The 24,437-nt window shown below is 35.4% G+C and overlaps 1 protein-coding gene across 3 annotated transcripts in view; it reads right to left on the bottom strand.

Moving 5' to 3' along the window:
- The window catches only part of LOC129744042 (ikaros family zinc finger protein), a 218,446-nt gene that overhangs the window by 31,222 nt on the left and 162,787 nt on the right, over positions 1 to 24,437 (bottom strand). Inside the window, exon 2 of one of the 3 annotated variants that reach the window (XM_055736370.1) lies at positions 17,245 to 17,307. The exons of the other annotated variants lie outside the window; for them this stretch is intronic. Within the exon in view, the coding sequence (XP_055592345.1) occupies positions 17,245 to 17,267 (23 nt within the window). The 5' untranslated portion in view covers positions 17,268 to 17,307. The remainder of the gene's footprint in view (positions 1 to 17,244; positions 17,308 to 24,437) is intronic. 3 annotated transcript variants of the gene reach the window in all.

The following is a 24,437-nucleotide window of genomic DNA, read 5'->3' as shown; positions in this document are numbered from 1 at the left end:
GTGTTCTAAAGATGCATAAAAAACTGGTTTTTCATCATACATTTTTGTCTTTACCAATCGATTGCTTGGTTATGTAAGTTTTATTAAAATTTCAATTAAGACTAACATTTCACCTGAAGACTGCAACTCGATTGGACTTAAAACAAAAAAGTTATGGCTGTTCAAAGATTGTATTTTGGTTACAAATTGTCCTGTAAAACTCAATGAGTAAAAAGTACTCATTGTGTGTTAAACGACAATTTGCCACAAAAATACAATCTTGGAACAGCCATAACTTTTTTGTTTAAAGTCCAATCGAGTTGCAGTCTTCAAGTGAAATGTTAGTCTCAATTGAAATTTTAATAAAACCTTCATAATCAAGCAATCGATTGGTAAAGACAAAAATGCATGATGAAAAACCAGTTTTTTATGCTTCTTTAGAACACTATGTCTCAGAATCCCTTTCACACTTGAGATTCAGTGCAACCCCTTCCTGTTGTCCGATTCTGCTCAAATTCGGCATATGGCCTTCTGATGACTCCTTTAAACCATCAAAGTCTTTTTTTGCAAGTATTTTGATTTTAAAGTAGGTATTTATTAAGACAAATTTGATAAATTAAATAAAAAATATCCTAAATTGTTATTTTTGTTAAGCATTAAATCGTGAATAGCTGTTCACACGTTTATACAAACCACATGTTTTGTTCAGCAAAGTTCAAGTGCACAAAAATCCGCATCTTTTGATGGCATTGGTATCAAAAATATTCTACGCTTGGTACACATTTTGGTCAGTTGAATTCAAAATTTTTGGACCAAAAAATTTTTTTTCCTTGAAAATAGCTTGCTAGTTTTACATTTTGATACAAATTTGGTTCATTTTGTATTTTTACGTATAGTTTTTATCTCAAACAAAATTAAAAAAATATAAAATATATAAATTTTATGAAAATTTTTGGAGCCAGAATTTATTTAAAATCAGATCTTTTGAAAGTGGACTTTTTTTAAAGATCGCGCTTGCGGAACCTCTAAACATGATTTTTTTTAGTCGGCCCCATACAAAAGTTTGCTCGGCACATCCTAATCTACCATTTGGAGGGTGAGCCCCCAGATTCCCAGAAGTTATGCAATTTTGGGACACCCTAATGGGCAGACTATTCATAATTTGGGCGGTTTCTGAGGGACTAAGTCCCAATTGATCCATTAAGGAATCTAGGGGCTCATATCCATTAAGATATTCAGATGGTTTGGGCTTACCTGGGCGTGACTGCTTTTGATTACCTTGGATCACAGTATTCCTACTATGGGCTGCTGAAGAGACCGCCGTAAGAGGGGCTGGCAGTGGATCGGGAACCACTGCAAGGGGAACGGGCAATGACTTGGGGAAGCACGACCCGCGAGGTGGTACCATCGATTGCCTCGACACCTGTTGTTCCACAGAAAACTGTTTCGGCGGTTGTTTGAGAGCGTCGCTTTTTGGATAGGCACCGGTTTTCCCAACAGGAATCGGATCAGCATACTCATTCGACCAGTGGCACGGCGGTGGCAGCGACCTCGAAGCAGGTTTCGCTGATTTCGTGCCTTTAAAAACGATGCGTTGTGGAGTGGAGAAATCCGGCGGACAGATGAGCTCCTTTCCATGCAAGAATGTTGTTGGTTGTTCTTCCAGGTTAAGATTTCCCACCGCTCCAGATGCTACCGGAAGATTTTCAACCCAGTCAGCTGTTTTTTGTTTCACAGCCGACCGACTGACGTGACTGCGTACACTGCCGTCTTGAGATTCAAGTTCTAATTGTTACAGTTGAATTTTTTAGCCAATGAAATGAACTTGAAAGTAGCTTTGATTACTTAAATTTTGGGCTGATTAGCATTCTCTTCAGACATAAACGAAAGCTGATTAAGCTTCTATGAAACCGTTCAAAGGGAATTCTGGTTGCTTGGGGCAGTATGACAACAACAGATGCGTTTGACTATCAAAATGTTACCCTATTTAAGTCTGTTTTGGGGTGAGGTGTTTAATTTCGGGAACCACATTGACGTTCTGGTACCAAAAATTTGGTTCGGTGCGTTTGTTTGCGATTTGACAGCTGTTTCAGTCCTCTGGCTGTAACAAGTTCGGTCGTCGCCAGTGAGTTTCAACAACTTTTTTTGCTGTGTACTCACACAGCGCTCAGTACCAGAAATGTCAGATGTCCTTATTTTTCAGGATTTGTCTTGATTTTCGAGATACCGTTCAGATTTTTCAAAAACGCTTGGATTGTCCTGATTTTTGAAAAATGGTCTGTTAAACATTCTGTCTTGTTTTTGTCCCGATTTTCAAAAAAATATCTAAATTTTAACCGAATTCATAGTTCAATGATGAGAACATCACAAAATCGGTAGGTTCTGTTGCTTCAGTTGTATAGTTTAAGGCGTCTTTAGTACCCGTATTTCATCTTTATTTATGCAATCAGAGCAGAGTTGCATGTTATTTTACATCAATATATTGCCGTTCCAAGGAAAATTGTGCCATGTGAAAAAATGTACAAACGAAAAAAAATGCGTTTGACATTTCAGTTATATTTTCAATATTTCTTTCAAACTAAAAATCGACGATTTTCTGCCAAAAAAATTACATTTCCTACAACAAATGGAAAATTAAAGCAAAAAATGCTTTGTGTGATGCTTTTGCGTAGAATCAGAGCGTATATACGGTATATACGGTATATACTGATTCTACGAAAATCTGTCACACGGCTACCTACACTTTTTCTATCATTTTAAATGCTCGCATATTTAATTTCAATTTTTCCCAAACAATCAAGTTGAACCGTTATTTGATAAGCACTTTCCTTTTTGTTTATTAAAAAAATGTATATTCAAAGTGGTGCCTACCGAAAAATGTTGGTGAAATTTTCTCTATGTAAATCACTAAAGGCTCCTCGCTCTTCCCCTACCCACTATTTCAGTATTATTTTAGATGAATAACATTATGATCAACAGTTAAAATTCATTTTAAGAGAATTTTTTTTATGAAATTTGCATTTTTCATAGAATTCTTTCTAGTGTGGCATTCTTGCGTAGAAACATCAACATGGAGACAACTTTCATGATGAAAAATTCGTATAAGTTCAGAACAAAGTATACTTGTTCGTGTTTTTATTCGAAATTTAACACTAAAAGAGAGTGTTTCCAGCAATAAAGTGAAAATGACCCAAAAGTCACAAGGGACAGTTTTGCTTGGAACGGCAGTACGGTGGTATCCTGAAAAATCCTGATTTTCTTTCATCGCAGAGTCCTGATTTTGACAAAACCACCTGGCATCTCTGCTCGGTACACCATTCACCAATATCCTTGCTGATTGTTTCCATCCTGCTTTGTCCTGTGATGCGATATGGGATATGTTTTATTTGGTTTCTTTCAGATATATGCAATGCGCTTGCGCTGGTAGGACAATGTCAGCGATGAGAAAGCTTTTTAGTGCCATCCCGGCATAGAATTTTATGCCGATAATCCCACCTCCTAGGAAGTTTATTATTGGGGCAGTCTTATTTGTTGGTGTGCCTACATATAGACACCTACTTAAATTTTAACTTGAGGAAAAAATATCACTACCTTGATTTATCGTATTCTACATTGTTGTATTGGCCAACATAAATTAGTTGCCCAACTTGTACTCCAGTAACAGGAAAGGGTGAAAAATTAGTTTTTTCCCAGCTTAACACCTGTTTCCTTGGGGTGCTGAAGCACTTCCAGCTGTCAGCAGTGATTTTCACTCTCACCTCTGGTAAATGCACGGCGCACATAAGCTAGTAGCCTTCAGGCGTAGCGGATGGAAGAAAGAAAATCCGTTGCCTTCAACCCCAGCCAACGAATGGGTTCGTTTGCACACTTTGCGCCTAGTCTGGTTGTGCTGTAGTGAGTAGGTATTATTATTATTATCTCCTCGCCGTTTGGCGTTTCATGAGCCCAGTAGGTAATTAGACCTACGACATCCAGCAACGCACCGGAGCCGGAGTTGGCCCTCATCAAAATATGTACCAACTCTTTGGAGGCGCCTAAACCAACATTTGAAGTTTGCTGCACGCATATTTATGAATAACCTATCGGGAGGGGAGAACCCATATGTGAATAGATGCCAATGTGTACCAGACTTGGGTCCACGGCTGCTGATTTGCCAGGGCTCGTTCGCTATGCCATTCATTTCTTACGCGGATTGGCCGTTGTGCGTGGATTTCACAATCAAGACAGGCAACGCACCCTTCTTTGAAAACACCACTGCAGGAAGAGTGAGCTTGGGGAAGGGGTGGTATTTAGTCCGCCACATCACATCCCCTCATGCGCGAGGGCTCTTGTGGGCTTGTGTGAGCACCCCGGGTCTTGGCAAATATGTCGATTACTGGTGCGCAAGTGAAATCAGACCTCCACAACATGGAAGTCGATTGATGTGAGGAGCGATTGTCCATCAGGGTAGGGTCCAAGGATAGTTAAACTGTTCAGGAGACACATGCAACGGAGCTTCAGATAAAAACAAAATACGATTGCTTGGAATCGAATTCATCATATTCAATGTGATGAAATGTTGCCGAAAGCATTAAAATTTTCAATTAAAATTCAGTTAATCTCTTAAAAAGAGACACCGTACACTTGGTTGTTCAGAAGACATCTAACTGAAAATACCCAGAAAATATCCGGAAATAGTAAGTGCTTACCTAACTCAGATAAATTAAGGAAGAGAAACGATACACATTCATCAATCGAAAACGCTCACTGAAGAAGATAGTAAGTTGCTAACTAAATACCGGTATCTGATTTTTTTTTATACAGTGGTTGAAAAGAATAAGATTGGTTACAACGTTTTATATTTTAACAAGTTCAAAACAAAAAGTGCCTCAAAATCCCAATTCCAACCCTGACCAAACCCAAATATCATTCTACATGATCCGAACGAGTCTAAATTTCAACCCCTTGGCAGCCGGGTTGGAATTGCTCTTACAAAGGGCTCCTCCACAAAACCTGTTTACTGTTTTCCTTACCCCGGAGGTCTCAAACGCGTTCAAATGGGCAATTTTTCAGAGGATTTGGAACTGCACGCTTAATCGATCTCGCGCAAGAGATTGAATCTGCTCCGTCAAATGAGCCTCCTTTGATGGATTCGACTGATGATCGTGTAGGTTGCGTGCGGTGATATGCGCCTGCTCCCATTTTGGGATCCCACCATAATTTTTCATCGATCGCGGCTGCATACCTTTGAGTGCGAGTTCGAGTTCGGTGTTTGAGCCCTGCAAGTTTTTTCTTTCTTTCTCGGAGCCCACCTGATCTCCCTCAACCCGTCTTAGATTGTGGAACCACTCTTGATTCAGATGAAGCCAACTGCTTTTGATCCAAATCCAAACAAAACCGGGCTCAAGTTGGAAGTAGCTATTGCGTAAAAACTGGCCAACATATTTATGTGTGACCATATGAGCGAGCTGGCTGCGGCAGGTTTGAGCATAGACATTTGTTGGAAACGAGAAAAATCTGATGGATTTCTGTCACACCACGTACATACCTCAAAAGGTTGACGAGCAGAAGGACGTTTGGCGCATATGTATGATTTAGGGTTTACGAGAAATTAGACGGTAATTATTAATCGTTTAGCACTGAGCTGACAGACGAGAGCTCTCCTCGGTTGTGGCTGTTGCCTGGGATCATTTGGACAGACTAGTTTTTTTCGTGTGTCTTTTTTTTCTGCTTTTCCTATCGTAAATAGATGTACATTGGTGGAATAGTGGCTCCAAAGACTGATTTGGGAATTTTGCGAAACCAGCAAGGTACGTGACCAGAGCGATAAAAAACTTTGCCATGAATGTTTCGCTAATTTATGTTTCGAGCCATGGGAAAATAGAAATCTACCAAAATGTGTGGAATAATAGGTGATATAAAGAAGATATTGGGAACGTAGGAGTAGAAGGTTCTATACGTTCTCCTAGGGGCTGATTAGCATTCTCTTCAGCCACTGAACCACAGCCACAATGAACTTCAAAGTAGCTTTAATTACTTGAATTTGAGGTTGATCAGCATTCTCTAGAAACACCTTCAGAAGCTGATTAAGCTTCTATGGTACCTATTTATGGAGATTTTGGTTGCTTGGGTTATGCCTCACTACTTTTTAGATTAACAACTTTCTATAGCGATTTGTTTTTTTTTAATTCTGACTCCTACTACAAATGTCTAGAAGTAAAGGATTCATGAAATTTCATTTGATTTACAATGCTTTTTTTTTATCATACATGAACAACAAGGTTGCGAACATTTTTTGGGAACGTATCCTGGCCTGGCAAATCTAGGATTTTTTTTATCTAGAAACCTGGCAAAGTCCGAGCATTTAACTTTGAATTTTTCAACCCAAAAATCGGGTAATATCTCGGAAAATTTGGTCAAAACCCAGAAAATGTTCAACAAAAGTCATCAAGAATGTTACCGGAAAAAAAATTTCCTATCAAAACATATCAGCAGATTTCCAAAAAGCCGGTCATGATTATTTTGATAAAACTCGGTCAAAAGACTCGGTATGAAGACTTTTTATGCTTTTCTTGATGGTTTTGGCAAAAAAGTGTACAAATCTGGGCACTTTCAACGAAATTCGGGTAGTCGGGCAGAGCCACCCTTTCCCTTTTTTTTTTAAATTAATTAACGGGCATGTCCGGGTAAAACTGGGCAATCTGATAAGCTTATACATACATAATAGGGTGGCTGCCAGTATCGCAATATCTTTTTTCAAAACCCGACTATAAATAAATATATTTGCTTAGCAGCAAAACTCAGCTGCGTAAAATTTCAGATAAAGCGGGCTTGATTTAGAGATGCCTCAAAGCGCTCAAAATTTCGATTTTTTTACCGTCAGAAATCACCTTTACTCGTTAGAGTAAAGTCAATTTGAGTTCTACTCTACTCTAAGGCATAGTAGAGTAGAGTAAGGCAAAGTAGAGTAAAGTAAGGCATAGTAGAGTAAAGTAAGGCAGAGTAGAGTAGAGTTGAGTAGAGTAGCTAGTAGAGTTGAGAAGAGTCGCTAGTAGAGTTGAGTAGAGTCGTTAGTATAGTTGAGTAGAGTAGAGTATAGTAGAGTAGAGTAGAGTAGAGTATAGTAGAGTAGAGTAGAGTAGAGTAGAGTAGAGTAGAGTAGAGTAGAGTAGAGTAGAGTAGAGTAGAGTAGAGTAGAGTAGAGTAGAGTAGAGTAGAGTAGAGTAGAGTAGAGTAGAGTAGAGTAGAGTAGAGTAGAGTAGAGTAGAGTAGAGTAGAGTAGAGTAGAGTAGAGTAGAGTAGAGTAGAGTAGAGTAGAGTAGAGTAGAGTAGAGTAGAGTAGAGTAGAGTAGAGTAGAGTAGAGTAGAGTAGAGTAGAGTAGAGTAGAGTAGAGTAGAGTAGAGTAGAGTAGAGTAGAGTAGAGTAGAGTAGAGTAGAGTAGAGTAGAGTAGAGTAGAGTAGAGTAGAGTAGAGTAGAGTAGAGTAGAGTAGAGTAGAGTAGAGTAGAGTAGAGTAGAGTAGAGTAGAGTAGAGTAGAGTAGAGTAGAGTAGAGTAGAGTAGAGTAGAGTAGAGTAGAGTATAGTAGAGTAGAGTAGAGTAGAGTAGAGTAGAGTAGAGTAGAGTAGAGTAGAGTAGAGTAGAGTAGAGTAGAGTAGAGTAGAGTAGAGTAGAGTAGAGTAGATAAGTGTAATGTAGGACTGGAGTAGGAGTTGAAGTAGGAGTAGAAGTTGGAGTAAGAGTAAAAGTAAGAGTAGGAGTAGGAGTAGTTGTAGTAGTAGGGGAAGGAGTAGGAGTACGAGAAGGAGGAGGAGTAGGAGTAGGAGGAGGCATAGGAAAAGGCGTAGGAGTAGGATTAGGAGTAGGAGTAAGAATAAGAGTATGAGTTGGACTAGGAGTATGAGTAGGAGTAGGAAAAGGGGAAGAAGTAAGAGTGGGAGTAGGAGAAGAAGAAGAAGTAGGAGTAGAAGTAGAAGTAGGAGAAGCAGAAGGAGTATGAGTAGGAGTAGGAGTAGGAGTAAGAGTGGGAGTACGAAAAGGAGTAGGAGAAGGAGTAGGAGCAGGAGTAGGAGAAGGAAAAGAAGTAAGGGTGAGAGTAGGAGAAGGAGTAGGAGCAGGATTCGGAGAAGGAGTAGTAGTAGAAGTAGGAGTAGGATTAGGAGTAGAAGTAGAAGTAGAAGTGGGAGTAGGAGTAGGAGTAGGAGTTATAGTAGGAATAGTAGTAGAAGTAGGAGAAGGAGTCGTAGTAGAAGTATGAGTAAGAGTCAGAGTAAGAGTAAGAGTAAGAGTAAGAGAAGGAGTAGGAATAGAAGTAGGGATATGAGTAGGAGTAGGAGTAGGAGAAGGAGGAGTCGGAGTAGAAGTAAGAGTGGGTAGACCGTGTCAAGATTTCAGAAATTAATACTTGTGTGTTAGGAGTAGGATTAGGAGTAGAAGTAGAAGTAGAAGTAGGAGTAGGAGTAGGAGTAATAGTAGGAATAGTAGTAGAAGTAGGAGAAGGAGTCGGAGTAGGAGTATGAGTCAGAGTAAGAGTAAGAGTAAGAGAAGGAGTAGGAATAGAAGTAGGAATAGGAATAGGAGTAGGAGTAGGAGAAGGAGGAGTCGGAGTAGAAGTGAGAGTGGGAGTAGGAGTAGGAGTAGGCGTTAGAGTAGGATTTGTAGTAGCAGTAAGAGTAGGATTAGGAGTGGGTGTAGGAGTAAGAATGGGAGTAGGAGTAGGAGTAGGAGTAGAAGTAAGAGTAAGAGTAGTAGTAATAGTAGGAGTAGGGGAAGGAGAAGGAGTACGAGAAGGAAGAGGAGGAGGAGTAGGAGTAGGAGTAGGCATAGGAGTAGGCGTATGAGTAGAATTAGGAGTGGGAGTAAGAATAAGAGTATGAGTTGGAGTAGGAGTAGGAGTAGGAGTAGGAGTAAGAGTGGGAGTAGGAGTATGAGAAGGAGTAGGAGCAGGAGTAGGAGAAGAAGTAATAGTAAGAATAGTAGTAGGAGTAGGAGAAGGAGTCGGAGTAGGAGTAAGAGTGGGAGTAGGATAAGGAGTAGGAGAAGGAATAGGAGCAGGAGTAGGAGAAGGAGTAATACTAGGAATAGTACTAGGAGTAGGAGAAGGAGTCGGAGTAGGAGTATGAGTAAGATTCAGAGTAAGAGTAAGAGTAAGAGTAGGAGTAGGAATAAAAGTAGGAATAGGAGTAGGAGTAGGCGTTAGAGTAGGATTTGTAGTAGCAGTAAGAGTAGGATTAGGAGTGGGTGTAGGAGTAGGAAGGGGAGTAGGAGTAGTAGTTAGAGTAGGAGTAGGTGTAGGAGTAGGAGTAAGAATAGGAGTAAGAGTAGGATTAGGAGAAGTAGTAGGAGAACGAGTAGAAGTAGGAGTAGAATAGAGTAGAGTAAAGTAGCGTAGAGGAGAGTAGCTTGTAGAGTAGAGTTTCCCATGTTTCTCTGGATTGCAATTGGAGTTTATGAATAAGATCCAAACCGTTACAATTTTGTAATTTTAAACATAGTCCTGATTTTTCGTAAACGATTAATGTTTTTCTACATTTCTAAATATTTGTTTCAATTTACCTATCTTTTAATTTTATTTGAACTTATTATTGCATGTTATTGCAATAATGAATGAATTGTTCAATTTAAAAAAAATCAATCACATCAAAAGATATTTCCCTTCGTCATAAAAAACCAAAATAATTCCAATCACATTTGATCCTGCAAATAGACTTTTATCAGCATTTAGTTCAAATTCGCTAGCTTTAATTAGCACTTGAAATGAGCTTTTGAGCATCCGCAGTAGCATCGCAAGCGCAACTTCCGTATTGCGACAGTCGAAAAGTACCTATACCTAAATATTTCAGATCGTAAAAAAGTGTGGGTGAATGTACTCCCCTGTCTTCCCGGAACTCAGCAGACAGGAATGCGTGCGTACCCCCCAAAAAAAGCTTCCAAAAGTTACTTGATTCTTCCCCTCCGGTCGAGTTCCACTTCCCCTTCTACCAACACCACCTAAGTGAATCTGGTCTAAGGAGTTCATCCCCCTTACTGAGTTTTCGCAGAAGCCCTTCATCCCAGTTTAAGGTTGTGTTGTGTTGCGTTGTAACGAGAACTAAGGACACGAACATTGCCTTCGGGGTCACTCCCGTTCATTAGCCCTATTTTTTGTCATTAGATTTTTGTTTTTTTTCTTTGTGGGAAAAGGAAGTCGTTGATGATGATTAAACTTTTCCCCGATGATGGGTGATTGGCCGGTGGTTGGCTGGCAGGCAGGCAGGCGGTTTCCATATCCTGGATCCCTTCGGCCTAGACTAACTTCCGGCATACGCCAGTGTGATGGGGAATGGGAAATCACGCACAGCCATTAACAACGAAAGGGAAACCGAGGAAGCGAACGAACGGAGGTCAACGCCCTTTCGAATGGCGGCTGTTTTTCGGGACGCACTTTTTGTGACGCATATTCCAGAGGCATCAATATACGTGTTTTGTTGCTACTTTGCTGGGGGGACATTGCCCTATGGGTTTTTGTATGTGTTGGAAACGTCGCTAGGCCTGTTTAATATGGTTTTTTTTTGGAACATGAGGGAAAATTCCGTTCGCGCTTTTAGTCTCCCTGAGGAAGGCACATAACGCGCTTTCAGGGTTCAATGTCCTCGTTTATAGGGCAACGTTTCGTCGAAGGATGAGGTCGGGATACGGAGTGGAATCTGTTGCTCCCTTGGGGTGGAACGTGAAGTGGGGTTCAATGTTTTCTATATACATAATGTAGGAACGCATAAATACAGCCTCGAGGAAAATTCCTTGATCCCTCGTGAAGGGATTTGGTTTTTTCCAGCACATTTTCCGGAGAGAAACCAGAAGTCGTAAAATCCTGCTTAGCAAGGAAAGTGTGAGCGAGCACCGGAAAGCGTCCGGAGTTTTCTCGTTCGCCGAAAATGCTTCTGCTATCAGATGGGATCCGGGAAAAGGGCAGAGCTTGAACATTTTCCGGAGTCAACGACCTCGCCCAACCGCATCGCAACCGCGCTTTGGATTCGGGATCGATCGATACACGGGTTTTCGCTTTCAGGCACTGGGATTCTGTTCAGCTTGTTTCTTTTGATTCTCCTGAGCCAATTTGTGTGCAAGTGTTGGAAGGAAAATTACTACACATCTGTTTACCTACCAACTGTCAAGTGGAACACTGCGCGTGAGCTTTCGCTTTCGTTTAAACTTGTTTATGTTTTTAATTCTTTCTCCATCCATACACACTTATGGACAGTAGTGGAATAAGCTGCTACCATTTGCTATTCTGTGTAGAATGGGGTGGATGAGGCAAGTTGGAAAATTGTATGTTTTCGTGTTTCTGTTCTGCTACTAAGAGCGAGAGTCAAACAAAGTACAGGTGTTACTGCAAACTGAATCGTTCGGACAGTCGTTGGCCCATTTTTTCGGCTGTATGCATGTTTTGATTTCACTTTTGTTTGGAGTGTTTGGAGATTCAAATTGAGAATTCAGTTTGAAACTTAAAATTAAGATTGTCTGAATTACATTGTTGAAATGATAAATGCCCTATGAAATTTTAAAATAACCTCAAAATAAATGAAAAATAACTGACTGAATTTGATGTCATCCACTTCCACTTCGATGGAAAAACATTTGACACATAATTGCTGCACCTTTCATAAGTCGGTCGTGAGTAAAAATTTGTTAAAAGTTTTGACAAATTATTCTTTTAATTTATTATCGAAAATCATGCAAGATTTTGCAAATACTATGGCAATAAATATACGATAATAAAACGACTTATGCATCAAAATTAGTGAGGTTAATTGGACATCATTTTGACGTACAGTTGTTTTTCGATTTTAACACTGTTCGATTTTTCAACACCCGCTAAGTTCACGCTCGATTTGATCACGGTTATTGTCTCGATTTTATCACGTTGTTTTTGGAAATCATTCAGAAATCATTTGCCATTTTTCCATTTTTATTTCATGTTTCGCCTAATTCACGGTTTTGCCATTATCACAGTGAATTAAGCGTGATAAAATCGAAAAACTACAGTAGCTAGAAAAAATGAGGCCATAAGGAATAAAAAAATTTAAACCATTTCTTCCATTAAAGCTGACATAAGAATATGGGTGCCGCATTCATTTAAGAGCAAAAATGGTTACAAAAAATTCTAATTAAGTTGTTGAAATCTTTGAAACTATAGTTTAGACGAATTATATTCTATTTTAAAAAACCGCACGTTCCAAACAAAATATTATTTTATCTACTAGGTATGTATTGAAATCAAAAGATGATATCTGGAAACGAAAAATCCCAAAATGGATATTGAAATTTAATAAGAAAATTTTAAAACGAATACAAACACATCCATGATCTCAATGAAACTTTATGTTCCCTCTAAGAGATTCGTTTTTTTTTCTTAACTCTAAGCGTTAATTTTTCGAGAATATGATGGCTAGCATTTTACAAATGCTAAAACCACCAACCCATAGAAAAGTGTACTATGTATGCCGTGACCGGGATTTGATCTCATGCTCGCTGGCTTAGAAGACTTGACGGCTATCCTCTACGCCACGGGCTGCGGCTGCAATTCTGCAAATTTGATTTTTGAATTTCATTTAAAAATTTGCTAAGCTTAAATGTTCCTAAATCGTAATTTCAGTTAAACCGTGCTAAGTTTTCATAAACTTACATTTGTGTCAATGCTTTTCAATAATTTAAATGCACACAAATGTTCTATCTTCAATTTTGTGTAGGGGGAAGTGTTCCTGAATGCGCATAGTGTAGGACCAAATTAGGCCCGGGGCAATTTTCCTCTCGAGGCCCCTACGAATCATTTTTGTTTTTTAATATGCCATCTAATCAAAACAGAAAACTCTTAATATGAGCCTTTGATTTAAAAGTTCGCTTCGTAATTTATTTAATAGCTCTATCAGCAACTAAAATTTTCTAGTTAAGAAAAAATCAAAGATAGATATTAAAATATTTTTATTTCATCGTCGATAGCTTGATATGTGCTTCATCGAAAGCAGGAGAATTATTTTCCCCATAACAATGAATTGAATCTCTATTTGTATTGAAAACAACTATCAATTGGAAATTGATTTGCGGAATTCAGGATATTTATTTCAGTAAAAATAATTTAAAATAAAAGTACATTAGAATCAAAACAGAAAACATCAGTTGGAACTTTGAACTAAATTTGAATTTCTAATATAAGATAGAAATTGAAATGAAAATTTAACCAAGAATCTCAGTATAGCAGATTGCACCAATTTGAGCAACTCAATATTTTTGTAAAGTTGATTTTCGTTTGGTATAAGATTTTAATCGCCGTATACTTTATATTAGAATTTTTGGATGGCATGCTCAGCAGAATGAAATTTAAGAGAGAAATTGATTTATAGAATATGAAAGAAATTGATTTTGGCAAATTTCAATAATGATCAATAGGCTAAAAATAATTTTGCATTATTCATACTCATACTTATGCTTTTAAAGTGCGCATTCTACACAGCAAAAATTATTTCCTGTGATGGAGCAGGACATTACCCGTTATTTTACAGGTCGAAAAACAAATTACGTGACATTTTATTTAACGTGCACAACTTTTTTACAGGACATTTGCTGTAATAATAAATGAATCTTCGTTAACTTTTAAGGAAAACAATTTAAATTAACAGGTTTTGTTAATAACAGGTTGATTTATTTTAAAGGTTGCAGATTCAGTGACACGTAATAGTCAAAAAAATTTCCGTGTAAACTGTTCGGTTTTATAATTGAATACCCATTGATTTTCAATGTTTTTCAAGTTCGTCATATATTTTTTAAAAATTTCAATAATTCCCGGCATTTACAGTTATATTGTCTGGATAAAATTCAAGAATATTCTTTTGTAAAGTCATTAACTAACGGTAAAGTTTAAATAAGAGGCAATGTACTTTGCAATTTCGCAAGACATTCGAACCTAACTAAAATAGGAGATGTTTTTCTTTGTTCAACCTATTCTGTTTTGCATGTCTTTACTCAAAATTAGATAAATAGGTACTTTAATTTGTTCAAATCTCGATAATGCTATTAAAAAGTATTTCCAGTTGTCGTAAAAGCCAAAACATTTTTTTTTGTGTTGAGATAATATTCTATATTCAAAACATAATGCTTCATTCCCTGGAAACTCCTAATATATATTCTTTATTCAATACATAAGAGGACCTTACGTATCAAAAATTGTGGGTAGACACTCAAGGTTTTACAGATTTTTTTCGGGCATACACGGGTTTCAAAGACCCTAAAGTGAACAAGTAAAGCAAACTACGGTCTGGCTGGTTGAAATAATATTGTAAAAACAATTCCGAATTTTCTAGATTTATACACAGGAAAAAAAACAGAAAACTCAAGTTGGGCTAAATTTTAAGGGGTACCTTTATCTAAATTAGTTTTTATTTGAACTTTTGGGAAACGATTTTGACGATTCTGACGTGTTTCGATAAAAATTTGTTATATAATTCCTCCTGATTTTTTTCGAATAGTCACTGAATTCTGCCTAGATTTTTCCGGATTGTTTTTTTTTTTTATCCAAATCATATGCTCAGATTTTACCAAGTTTCGGAAAAATTGGTACTGATTTGCTCAGCCATGCGGGAAAAATTAGGCAAAACTCACTCTAGGGGGGTCTCCTTAGCTTATATTCGAGTAAAACTATTCAAGATATTATTTCAAGGGGCTTAATTAAGCTTTCTAATTTCACGTAGATTTCTAAGTAGAAATGTAATTTTTTTACTCGAGGGACTGCCCTAGGTCGCTGGTCAGGATTCAATGCAATTGACTGAAAATTACCAGCCTTGATTATAGCTCAAATGTCAAATTGCTTAGTGCTAGAGGCAAATTTCTTAAAAACCCTACCAGAATACGCCTTAAAATGCAATTATCTATTCAAATAGTTTGTAAAGGTACTTTTACACAGTAAGTTTTAAAAAATAATCTTGATTTAAAAAAAAACGTAACTGATACTATTCTTTTTTAGCACTTATATCATATTTTTGGTCCTTCAAACATTCATGTTTTAACAAGCAAAACACACAGTTGTATTATTTTTGTTTTGCTCACTGTATGCGCATATGATTGGCAAAATGACTGATAAGTTAACATATCTTATCAGTTTACATGGCATGCACAAATTTGAATGGAATACAAAGTCAAAAAATTTTAAAAATTCAAAAAAGGTTTTGCAAGATTTTTATTTAAAATATTGAATTTTACAAATCATATGTACAGAATCTTTAAACAAAAATGTCTGTAATTTTTCTTTCTGTAGCAGTTGAAAACCACAAATTCAACAAATTAAAACGTTTAGCAAAGCTCTAAATGATAAGATAATTAAATAAAAGACGGCCTTTATTGCCCACGTCAGGATGGTTAAACGCCTCTATTAACTTTTATCCGTCGCAGAAATTTTTACCCGTTAGAGTTCCTGGAGTGTCAATTTGACAATTCGGACTAAAACCGCTATACTTTTTTTGTTTCTCAATCGATTTAAACAAAATTTATATTTTTGGAAACCTTGTGATGTAACTTAAATATGTTTTCCAGACAATACTCAGCTACAACACTTTAGTTTTCCGTTCGTTATTTATAGCTTAAAAGAAAAAAAAATCGATAAATATACTTCGGAAAAAAATCTGTAGATCGGCTTCAAAATGCAATTTTTTTTTTCACTGAGTATCCAAGCTATACGTTGCGCACAAGGATATTTCTTTGGTTTTTTTTTAAGATCATGACCACAAAAAATGTAAAAAATGTATTCTTAAAACCGTACTTTTCGATCAGTGAACCGTCAAAATTGTTTTAGTCACACCAGATAAATTTTGAAAAAGGATTGAAATTTTTGCATTTTTCGAGGGTCAAAATACGAAACAAAGAATTTCCGACGAGTTTTCAGTAATAGCTGTTTTTTGAGCTTTTTGTCAATTTTCAATTTCTCCATGAACGCAATAAATTTATAATCACCAGAAAGGCAATTTTATACCAAATTTAGTGGTGGAATCACATAAGCGCTGTGATACTTCACAAAAAATATGATAAATAGAAATGTGAAATACTTTCTGAATATTCATAAGTTCGTAAGTGAAAATTTTTGCTTTTTAACATGAAACCGTTAATATACGGTCTAATCATAATGTAACAGTTAAAATAGAAGAGCTTAATACTGATTTAGTTAAAGATATCTAATCACCTATCTATTGGAATATTGGAAAATTGGAAAAATTGTATTTTCCGTAGTATGGGCATTTAGGAACACTTCCCCTTATGTGTAAAAAAATAATCCTAAATTCCTAAATTCAGGCACATTCAATTTAGCTAGAAGAAAGCGAGAAATGTTGAAAAATACAGTTTGAAGAAATTTTTCAAATCAGGGATAAAAAATCCAGAAATTGCTTGAGAAAAGCAATGATATTAAGCTTATTTTAACGGCATAAGAAATGAACTCATCTTTTTGGAACCCTAAATTTCTGTAACAAATTTCACTTTCAAAAAATAATTGTTAGAATTTCCGGGCTTTTAAATTCAATGCAAAATATAGGGACCTTTTTTTTTAATTCATTCAGGTTGCCAAGAATCGTGGAAACAAATTACATTCTCTCCGGCCTCTTTCAATTTTTTTTTTATGTTAATTTTCCTTCCATTATCCTCGGCCTTTTTCAGATTTTTATGTTCACGAGCTGACCCGGTGTGCTTTGTTACACCTTGTTAAATTAATCAAAATTTGTTAGTAAATTATTTTGAAATTAAATTCCAACATTATTTAGAAGATTATTTTTAATTTGTTTGATTTTTTTTATCTCGGAAATCTGTATCTCAAATTACATCTCTGTATTCAGATGATTCTGAGACTGAATTTTATACAATGGGCACAAAAAACCTCAATTTCAAACCTGAAATCTTAGTTCCATTACCATATCGTTATTCTCAACTTGAATATTTATTGATTTGATCCGATTAAAAATTTTAAAAATAAATTTAGCTGTATTATTGAAAGTTAGTAGAAAAATTAAGAAGATAAAAAAAATTGACGAATTTCACGTAGGCTTGTCATTTGAATTCGCTTGAGCACTTTTTTGTATCAGAGTTTTACACATGAATTCATACATTTCAAATCGAAGAAAGCATTTTTGTTCATCACCTAAACCTGATTTTCAATAAAATGTAATAACAATTGTCTTTTAAACTTTTTTTTTCATATGAAAAATGGGTAATGGCCCAGAGGCTGTAACTTGAACCAAAAAATAATCTTAATTTATTTTGCAATTGAACTTACTGGGTTATGCGCTTGATTCTCATCGTGGTGTTTTATCCTCAGCAAATCAGTAATAATCATTACCTGCAAAATAGAATAAAGGAAAATAGTTATTATATTGTAAATTATGAAAAAAAAAACATTATGGAACAAATTTGAAGATCTAAAAATATAATAACTGGTTATTAATGAACAATGAATAGATCTAGTTTAATGGTCATATGTATTTTTGAATCTCATCACCCTTTAAACGCGGTTGAACGGACGTTTCGAGTTTGGTGGCTTAACTCATGTTTCTCATGATTGACCGAATTTATAATAAACAATCTGTAAGATATTATTTTGTTCAATGTAGTGAAAAGGAGTTTCTCCTAAGATCCAAATAGCCAAAGACGTAAAAAAATAGAAAAATCATTACGTAATAACTAATGTCACTTTACAATCAAGATAGTTCATACCTGTCATCGCATTTCAAACTACGATATTAGCCCTGTGAAACCACAGAGTAGTTGTCCACAGAGCTAGACGACACATTAGTACTAGACAATAATTTTTCAACCTTAAAGGGCACACTACTCTCACACATTCGGATCAGTTCAATAAGCTTAAGTTTGCGCCAGAGAAGGCCGATTGGACCTAACTTGGGCAGTAAAGGAAATGTTTTTGCCCATATGGATGTTATTTTGAACTTTTCATTATATTGATTGAAATTTTTAAAAGCATAAAAAAATTGGAAAACAATTTCCGATCGCTGAAAATAATAAACTCTCATCGAAAATGTGAAACCTGCTGTTAAATAGTTCCTTTTAATTTTTTCGGATTTTTTTTGTTTTCTCAGGTTGGAACTCAAAACTATTCGGTATAGACGCTCACTGTCTACCGATTGATTCGCGACAGAACTTAGTCGTTACAAAGAGCGAAAAAAAAATTTCCAACTAGCGAACGATTTTAAAAGTGGCAGCCAGAGGGCGTATTTTACTGCTGCTGCTGCTGCTAATCCAGAGGACCAGAAGAACCTGTCATCGCAAGACGGCTACGCTAACGTCGCGTCGTGCGCGATTTGCCATGATCGACGCTCGATGGCCATTGGTGCTCGCAACACTTCAGCAAGCTGGCTGAAGGTCGTTATGCCTTAAGCTTTGAACTCTCGGTTCTTCGGTTTCAAATGGTTCATTCACTTGAAATGGCCCTCGGATGCAAGTCCTACGTTTTCTAAGCGAGGGATTATTGGTGCAACAACTGTTGCCTGTTATGGCACAGTCATTCTCGGTGCAAGACTTGCAATGTTGCCTAAGAGCTGGTGCAGTAAATTCCTTCTGATGAATTGACCCATTGGTTAAGGATGAGGCACGGAGAGCTTGAACATCATAGGAACTGATTGGATCTTTCGTTTCAGGTACGTAAAAGAAAGTTGAAACACAAAATTTGTCATTGTCATGATTTAAAATGTGCCTGTGTTCAGAAGCTCCCATCAACCAAATCCAAGAGACTTCCCCTTTTTCGAAATGTCTTCATTCTAATTATGCGGATATGAATTTCAATTATGAACCCAATTCCTCACTTAGCAAGATTATAACTCAGCGAAGTTGACGGCAACGGAACTACCTCCCCATTAAACGGGGCAGCTTACCTCCTGCTTTTCGTTCAGACTTCGGACCATTGCTTGTCGGAGAAGCCCATCGTTTCGATTTGTTCCATTTTCAGCAACCCTCTTTAAAAGTCCATTTTCTTGGCAGCTGGTTAACAAATCAATTGTTCGCAGTTGCACCTCTCTTCATTCGGGTAAAGCAAAATGAAGTGGAGTGGTTTCATTTTCACCCCATCACCATCATCATCATCATCATCAACATCATCACCAGACACCATCTTGATGAATTTGTAGATGGATGGAGGGAACACAGCTCCTCTCCTGGTGCTGTTTGAGGATTGAGGCTGCTGCCATAAAAACCCAGATCCGATTTTATATGCATTACCCAGTTTTGGCTCCATTCTCACCTGGGCGTACTGACTGAACTGAACAGAGCAGCAGATACACCTTCACTTTCGAAAGCCAGAACCCAAAGCCGTATGAAAAATTATTGTACCTACTTTTGGAGACAGCATCATCTCCTGCTTTGGGTACGGTTGAGGAATAGTTTCAAGGGATGCCAGAGGCCACAAATCAGGGATGCCATAACTGATATAAAGTGGTTCTGTACGTCCATAACGTTTGAAATGTTATTTTGTATTAATTTTTTTTGTATGATATGCTCATTTCTTTGGCATTCTTCACGTTTTATTTTTCTCAGTTTTATGTTGTATTGTAAATCTAGTATTGTTGTAAATCAATATTGTTAAATCTGTAAATATTAAACGTTTGTTGCGCATAAATTTCTCGATTTTGAGTCACTAAGTTGCGAATGAAGTCAGGTAAGGTTTCAACCAGGTAACAGCTTATTTAGAACTCGGTCCTGCTTTTTCGTCAATCCGCCGTATTTCGTTCCTTCAGAAAATTCAAGGTTTTGATTTCTTTTAGGAAATATCGATTTTATCCATAACAATTGGATTTTTGGTATAGCTCAGTTGGCAATTCTGTTGCTCCTGAGCTGATGTCCGCGAGTTCAAGCTCAAAAGTAAACATCGAACACAGTTGTACCGGATGGGGTTTTCAACAACTGTCCGCCAACTGTAACGTTGATATAAAGTCGCTAAAGCTATAAAAATTGTAAAACGACTATAATCGAAACAAAGAAAATACATAATATCTGTTGGTATTGTTAACATAGTCAAATTTCGCTATTCACAACGGTTTCGATATCCTAAACTACACTTTCGTTAAATGTTATAATCCTTAGAGTAAGATTGAATAACACTAATCGAGTCAAGCAGCTGTTTACATATGTAGTTTTTGGGATCTTGAAAACAGTTGAATTTGATTTTTTTGGAAAGAGACTTAAATGCAGTTTATGCAGAATGAAGCGACGAACCCGACTTTTTCTTAGACTTATAGTTTTTTTTCAGATCTTAGATTTTCTAATTTTTTGGGGTTTGATATTCTATCGCTTTATTTGTTGATTTAAGTTGTGAACTGATTCTGATTCTTTTTTATTTTTTTTTCTTTTATATTGAGAAGGCGATTTTCGATGAGAAATGACAAAAATGACAAAAATGACAAAAATGACAAAAATGACAAAAATGACAAAAATGACAAAAATGACAAAAATGACAAAAATGACAAAAATGACAAAAATGACAAAAATGACAAAAATGACAAAAATGACAAAAATGACAAAAATGACAAAAATGACAAAAATGACAAAAATGACAAAAATGACAAAAATGACAAAAATGACAAAAATGACAAAAATGACAAAAATGACAAAATTGACAAAAATGACAAAAATGACAAAAATGACAAAAATGACAAAAATGACAAAAATGACAAAAATGACAAAAATGACAAAAATGACAAAAATGACAAAAATGACAAAAATGACAAAAATGACAAAAATGACAAAAATGACAAAAATGACAAAAATGACAAAAATGACAAAAATGACAAAAATGACAAAAATGACAAAAATGACAAAAATGACAAAAATGACAAAAATGACAAAAATGACAAAAATGACAAAAATGACAAAAATGACAAAAATGACAAAAATGACAAAAATGACAAAAATGACAAAAATGACAAAAATGACAAAAATGACAAAAATGACAAAAATGACAAAAATGACAAAAATGACAAAAATGACAAAAATGACAAAAATGACAAAAATGACAAAAATGACAAAAATGACAAAAATGACAAAAATGACAAAAATGACAAAAATGACAAAAATGACAAAAATGACAAAAATGACAAAAATGACAAAAATGACAAAAATAACAAAAATGACAAAAATGACAAAAATGACAAAAATGACAAAAATGATAAAATTTAAAAAATTGACAAAATTGACAACATTGACAAAATTGACAAAATTGACAAAATTGACAAAATTGACAAAAATGACAAAAATTACACCGTCTGCCCTGGCAAGATCCCGTACGGCTACCTCCTTACTCTGAGAGGTGTGGCCTACTATCAATGACGCCTTTGAGTCAAAGAAGAAACTATCTGCAACGAATCTTCATTTACGATATTTTGACCAACGCTATTGACTGTCCCCAACTGCTCCAGAGTTTAAACCTCTACGCTCCAGCTCGACAACTTCGAAATCAGTTGATTTTTTGGTTGCCAATAAGCAGAACAGTATTTGGACAAAATCACCCCTTACACCGATGTTGTCAAGCTTTTAATGTTGTCTCGCACTTATTTGACTTTCATTTATCTAAATCTTCGTTTAAAAGTGCAATCCGTGACGTAAACTAATTTTTAACTAATTTTTATAGTATTGTAATCTTATTCATAAGTTAGTTTTTAATATTAAGTCTGTGTGGCAGTAGTCAAAGACTCAAATAAAATAAAAAATGACAAAAATAACAAAAATTACAAAAATTACAAAAATGATAAAATTGACAAAATTTACAAAATTGACAAAAATGACAAGAATGACAAGAATGACAAAAATGACAAAAATGACAAGAAAGACAAGAATGACAAAAATGACAAAAATGACAAAAATGACAAAAATGACAAAAATGCAAAAATGACAAAAATGATAAAATTTACAAAATTGACAAAATTGACATAATTGACAAAATTGACAAAATTGACAAAATTGACAAATTGACAAAATTTCTCAAAGTTGGTAAAATTGACAAAATTGACAAAATTGACAATATCGACAAAATTGACAAAATTAAAAAAAATGGACAAAATTGACGAAAATGACAAAATTGACAAAATGTTATTGAGTGAGTGCTGATTCTTTCGTGGGAACTTCAATTTTGAACTTTTTAGTTTGGTTCCGACAGGCAATTTTCTGTCAACGTATCAACGTAATCATTAATTTGAATCCAAAAATAAATAAGATTTATTTGCTCTATTAGGGAATTAATCTTCAATTTTAGCCTACGACTAATATTTTGGAGGAGTTAAGAATTTACCTCAAAATCCATATTTCTAATTTCTCAACCAATCAGAATCCAAATGGTTTGAGTAATTTATTTAGTTAAGTTATGTGAATTTTAAATTGCTTCTTCAAAATCTGAGTGTTGAATTTTGGATTCTGATTCTCAATTTAATCATCTGGAACGTTAACTAAATTGAAAATAAAATACATTCCCTTGAGAAAAGAGTTTGAACTTTTTTAAGTGTATCTATCGAATTGCGTTTACCTGAATTTTCATTCCCGATGGTTGATTATCTATTTTGCATTTTTTGCTCGTCTATACATATGACAGAATGTTTTTTGAAGTTATAAGTTTGAATTCACTGAACTTACCCTTAGTTTTTGTTATCTTATCACTGCTGGAATGTATCTTTACTTGAGTCTTTATTTTTATTTTTTAAATATGGAGCGTTTAAAACCAAAAGGGTATAATAGCAGCACTTACAGTCAGAAGGAGAAAAGTGCAAAATGCTGGTTTTGATAAACACGTTTTTTAAATTATCAAGTTGCTCGATTGTTCATATTTTTTTTTAATTTATCATTTTTAATTCAGTCAAAAAAGTGTATAAAAAATATTGAAAATCTGAGAGAAAAGCAGATGTAAATTCAGATGAGAAGGATTGAGTGGTGAATTTAACTCAAAATAGTTGATTTTGGCATTTATCTCCCTCTGATACTCTCAGAATCAACTGTAAACAACAATCAATGCACTTATTTTCGGGCGCTGATGTCAAATATGCAATTCGTTTTTTTTCTTTCAGTTCTCTTTTTAGATAACTTTTAAAATAGGTCAAAATTCGTTTAAGAAATTTGTGCACTTTTCGGAAAAACTGTAGAGCATTCTGAAAACTCAAAACAAAGATTTTTATTCAGTGATGATCACGAGAAATTTTGACTGCTAGGAAAAAGAGTTATTGAGATTAGCTTGTTGTTTATTTTTTCAAATTCTGTAAAATACAGAAATTTTGATAAAACTTTAAATAAATCTTAAACCAAATTGAATCTTAGATATTTTTTAAAGCATAAGTCAAATTGTTTTGAGTCTTAATCAAAGTTGATAAACGAATTAAAATTTTCAATATCAAATATTCAAAGACTTCCTATAATGATACCAGGAATAGTTGTAACATTATTTATTCAAATTTATAAATATTGTTAAAATTTAATTTGTGAAGCGTTTTATTTCTGAAACAGGATTTGGTTTCACTCAAAATTGATTGATGTTTAATCTTCTAGGAGTCATATCATAGAGGTGCTAGGCAAAAAATCGACCAAAGATCCGAGTTAACTGCTCCAAAACCTTTCAAAATCATTTGCCAGACACCAAAATGTTGTTCCCTTGTGTAATGCAAACGATTTTAGGTATAGAGGAAGTTATCAGGTGCATAAAGTTAACCCCCAAGAGATTCATGTATAAATTGATAAAAATTAGAAAATTCTAATAATAGTATTTGAAATCATGGAAACTTTGATGTGTTATTTAAAAAAAAGAGCTTTCTTGCCTATAAGAAATTTCCGAAAGCCTCCTGTTTAATAGGTTCTAGCAGCTAATCAAATTTAGTTCTAAGATAGTCAATAATAAACATGTTTTTGAGCCCCCAACCCTATGCTCAATCCGGCCTTGAATTTTTGAATGTCTCAACTGTCACAACAAATTGCATTAAATTAAAACAGAAATATCCGTCCATTGTATCAGTATCAGCTTTCATTAAACTCAATAGGTTTTTTCTCAGAGAAAACGATTTTCATAAGTTTATTGCTCACTATCCAGCATATTCTTGCTGATTGTAGGGGATTTGATTCAGCAAGGCAGAACAACAATATCACTGGAGATATTTGCGATATACTTAGTTACGACCCAGCAAAAGAAAAAGCTATTTTAAGATTTCTTAAGGATGTTGAATTGTATAACAAAATTTAATAGAATTAGGTAGGTTAAGAATTTCTCGGACACGAATGCCAAAAAGTTGGTAAAATGTCCCAAATTAAATAAATCAATCAATCAATAAGTTTATTGTTGTAGTTTTTCTCAGAACAGAAATTAACTGAAATTGCCTCTCCATACGTCGGAAATTTGATTTAATCTAGTTTTTTATTCTCATCAACTAGCGGTCTAAGGCTGTTGTAACTTTTTCAAAAACAAAACTCTCGAGTGGTCCTGATTTTTGAAAAAGA

This window comes from Uranotaenia lowii, chromosome 2, assembly GCF_029784155.1.
Source record: "Uranotaenia lowii strain MFRU-FL chromosome 2, ASM2978415v1, whole genome shotgun sequence".
In the NCBI taxonomy this organism is placed as follows: domain Eukaryota; kingdom Metazoa; phylum Arthropoda; class Insecta; order Diptera; family Culicidae; genus Uranotaenia; species Uranotaenia lowii.
Note: the sequence above shows the minus strand (reverse complement) of the source record. Positions and strands in the feature narration are given on the sequence as shown.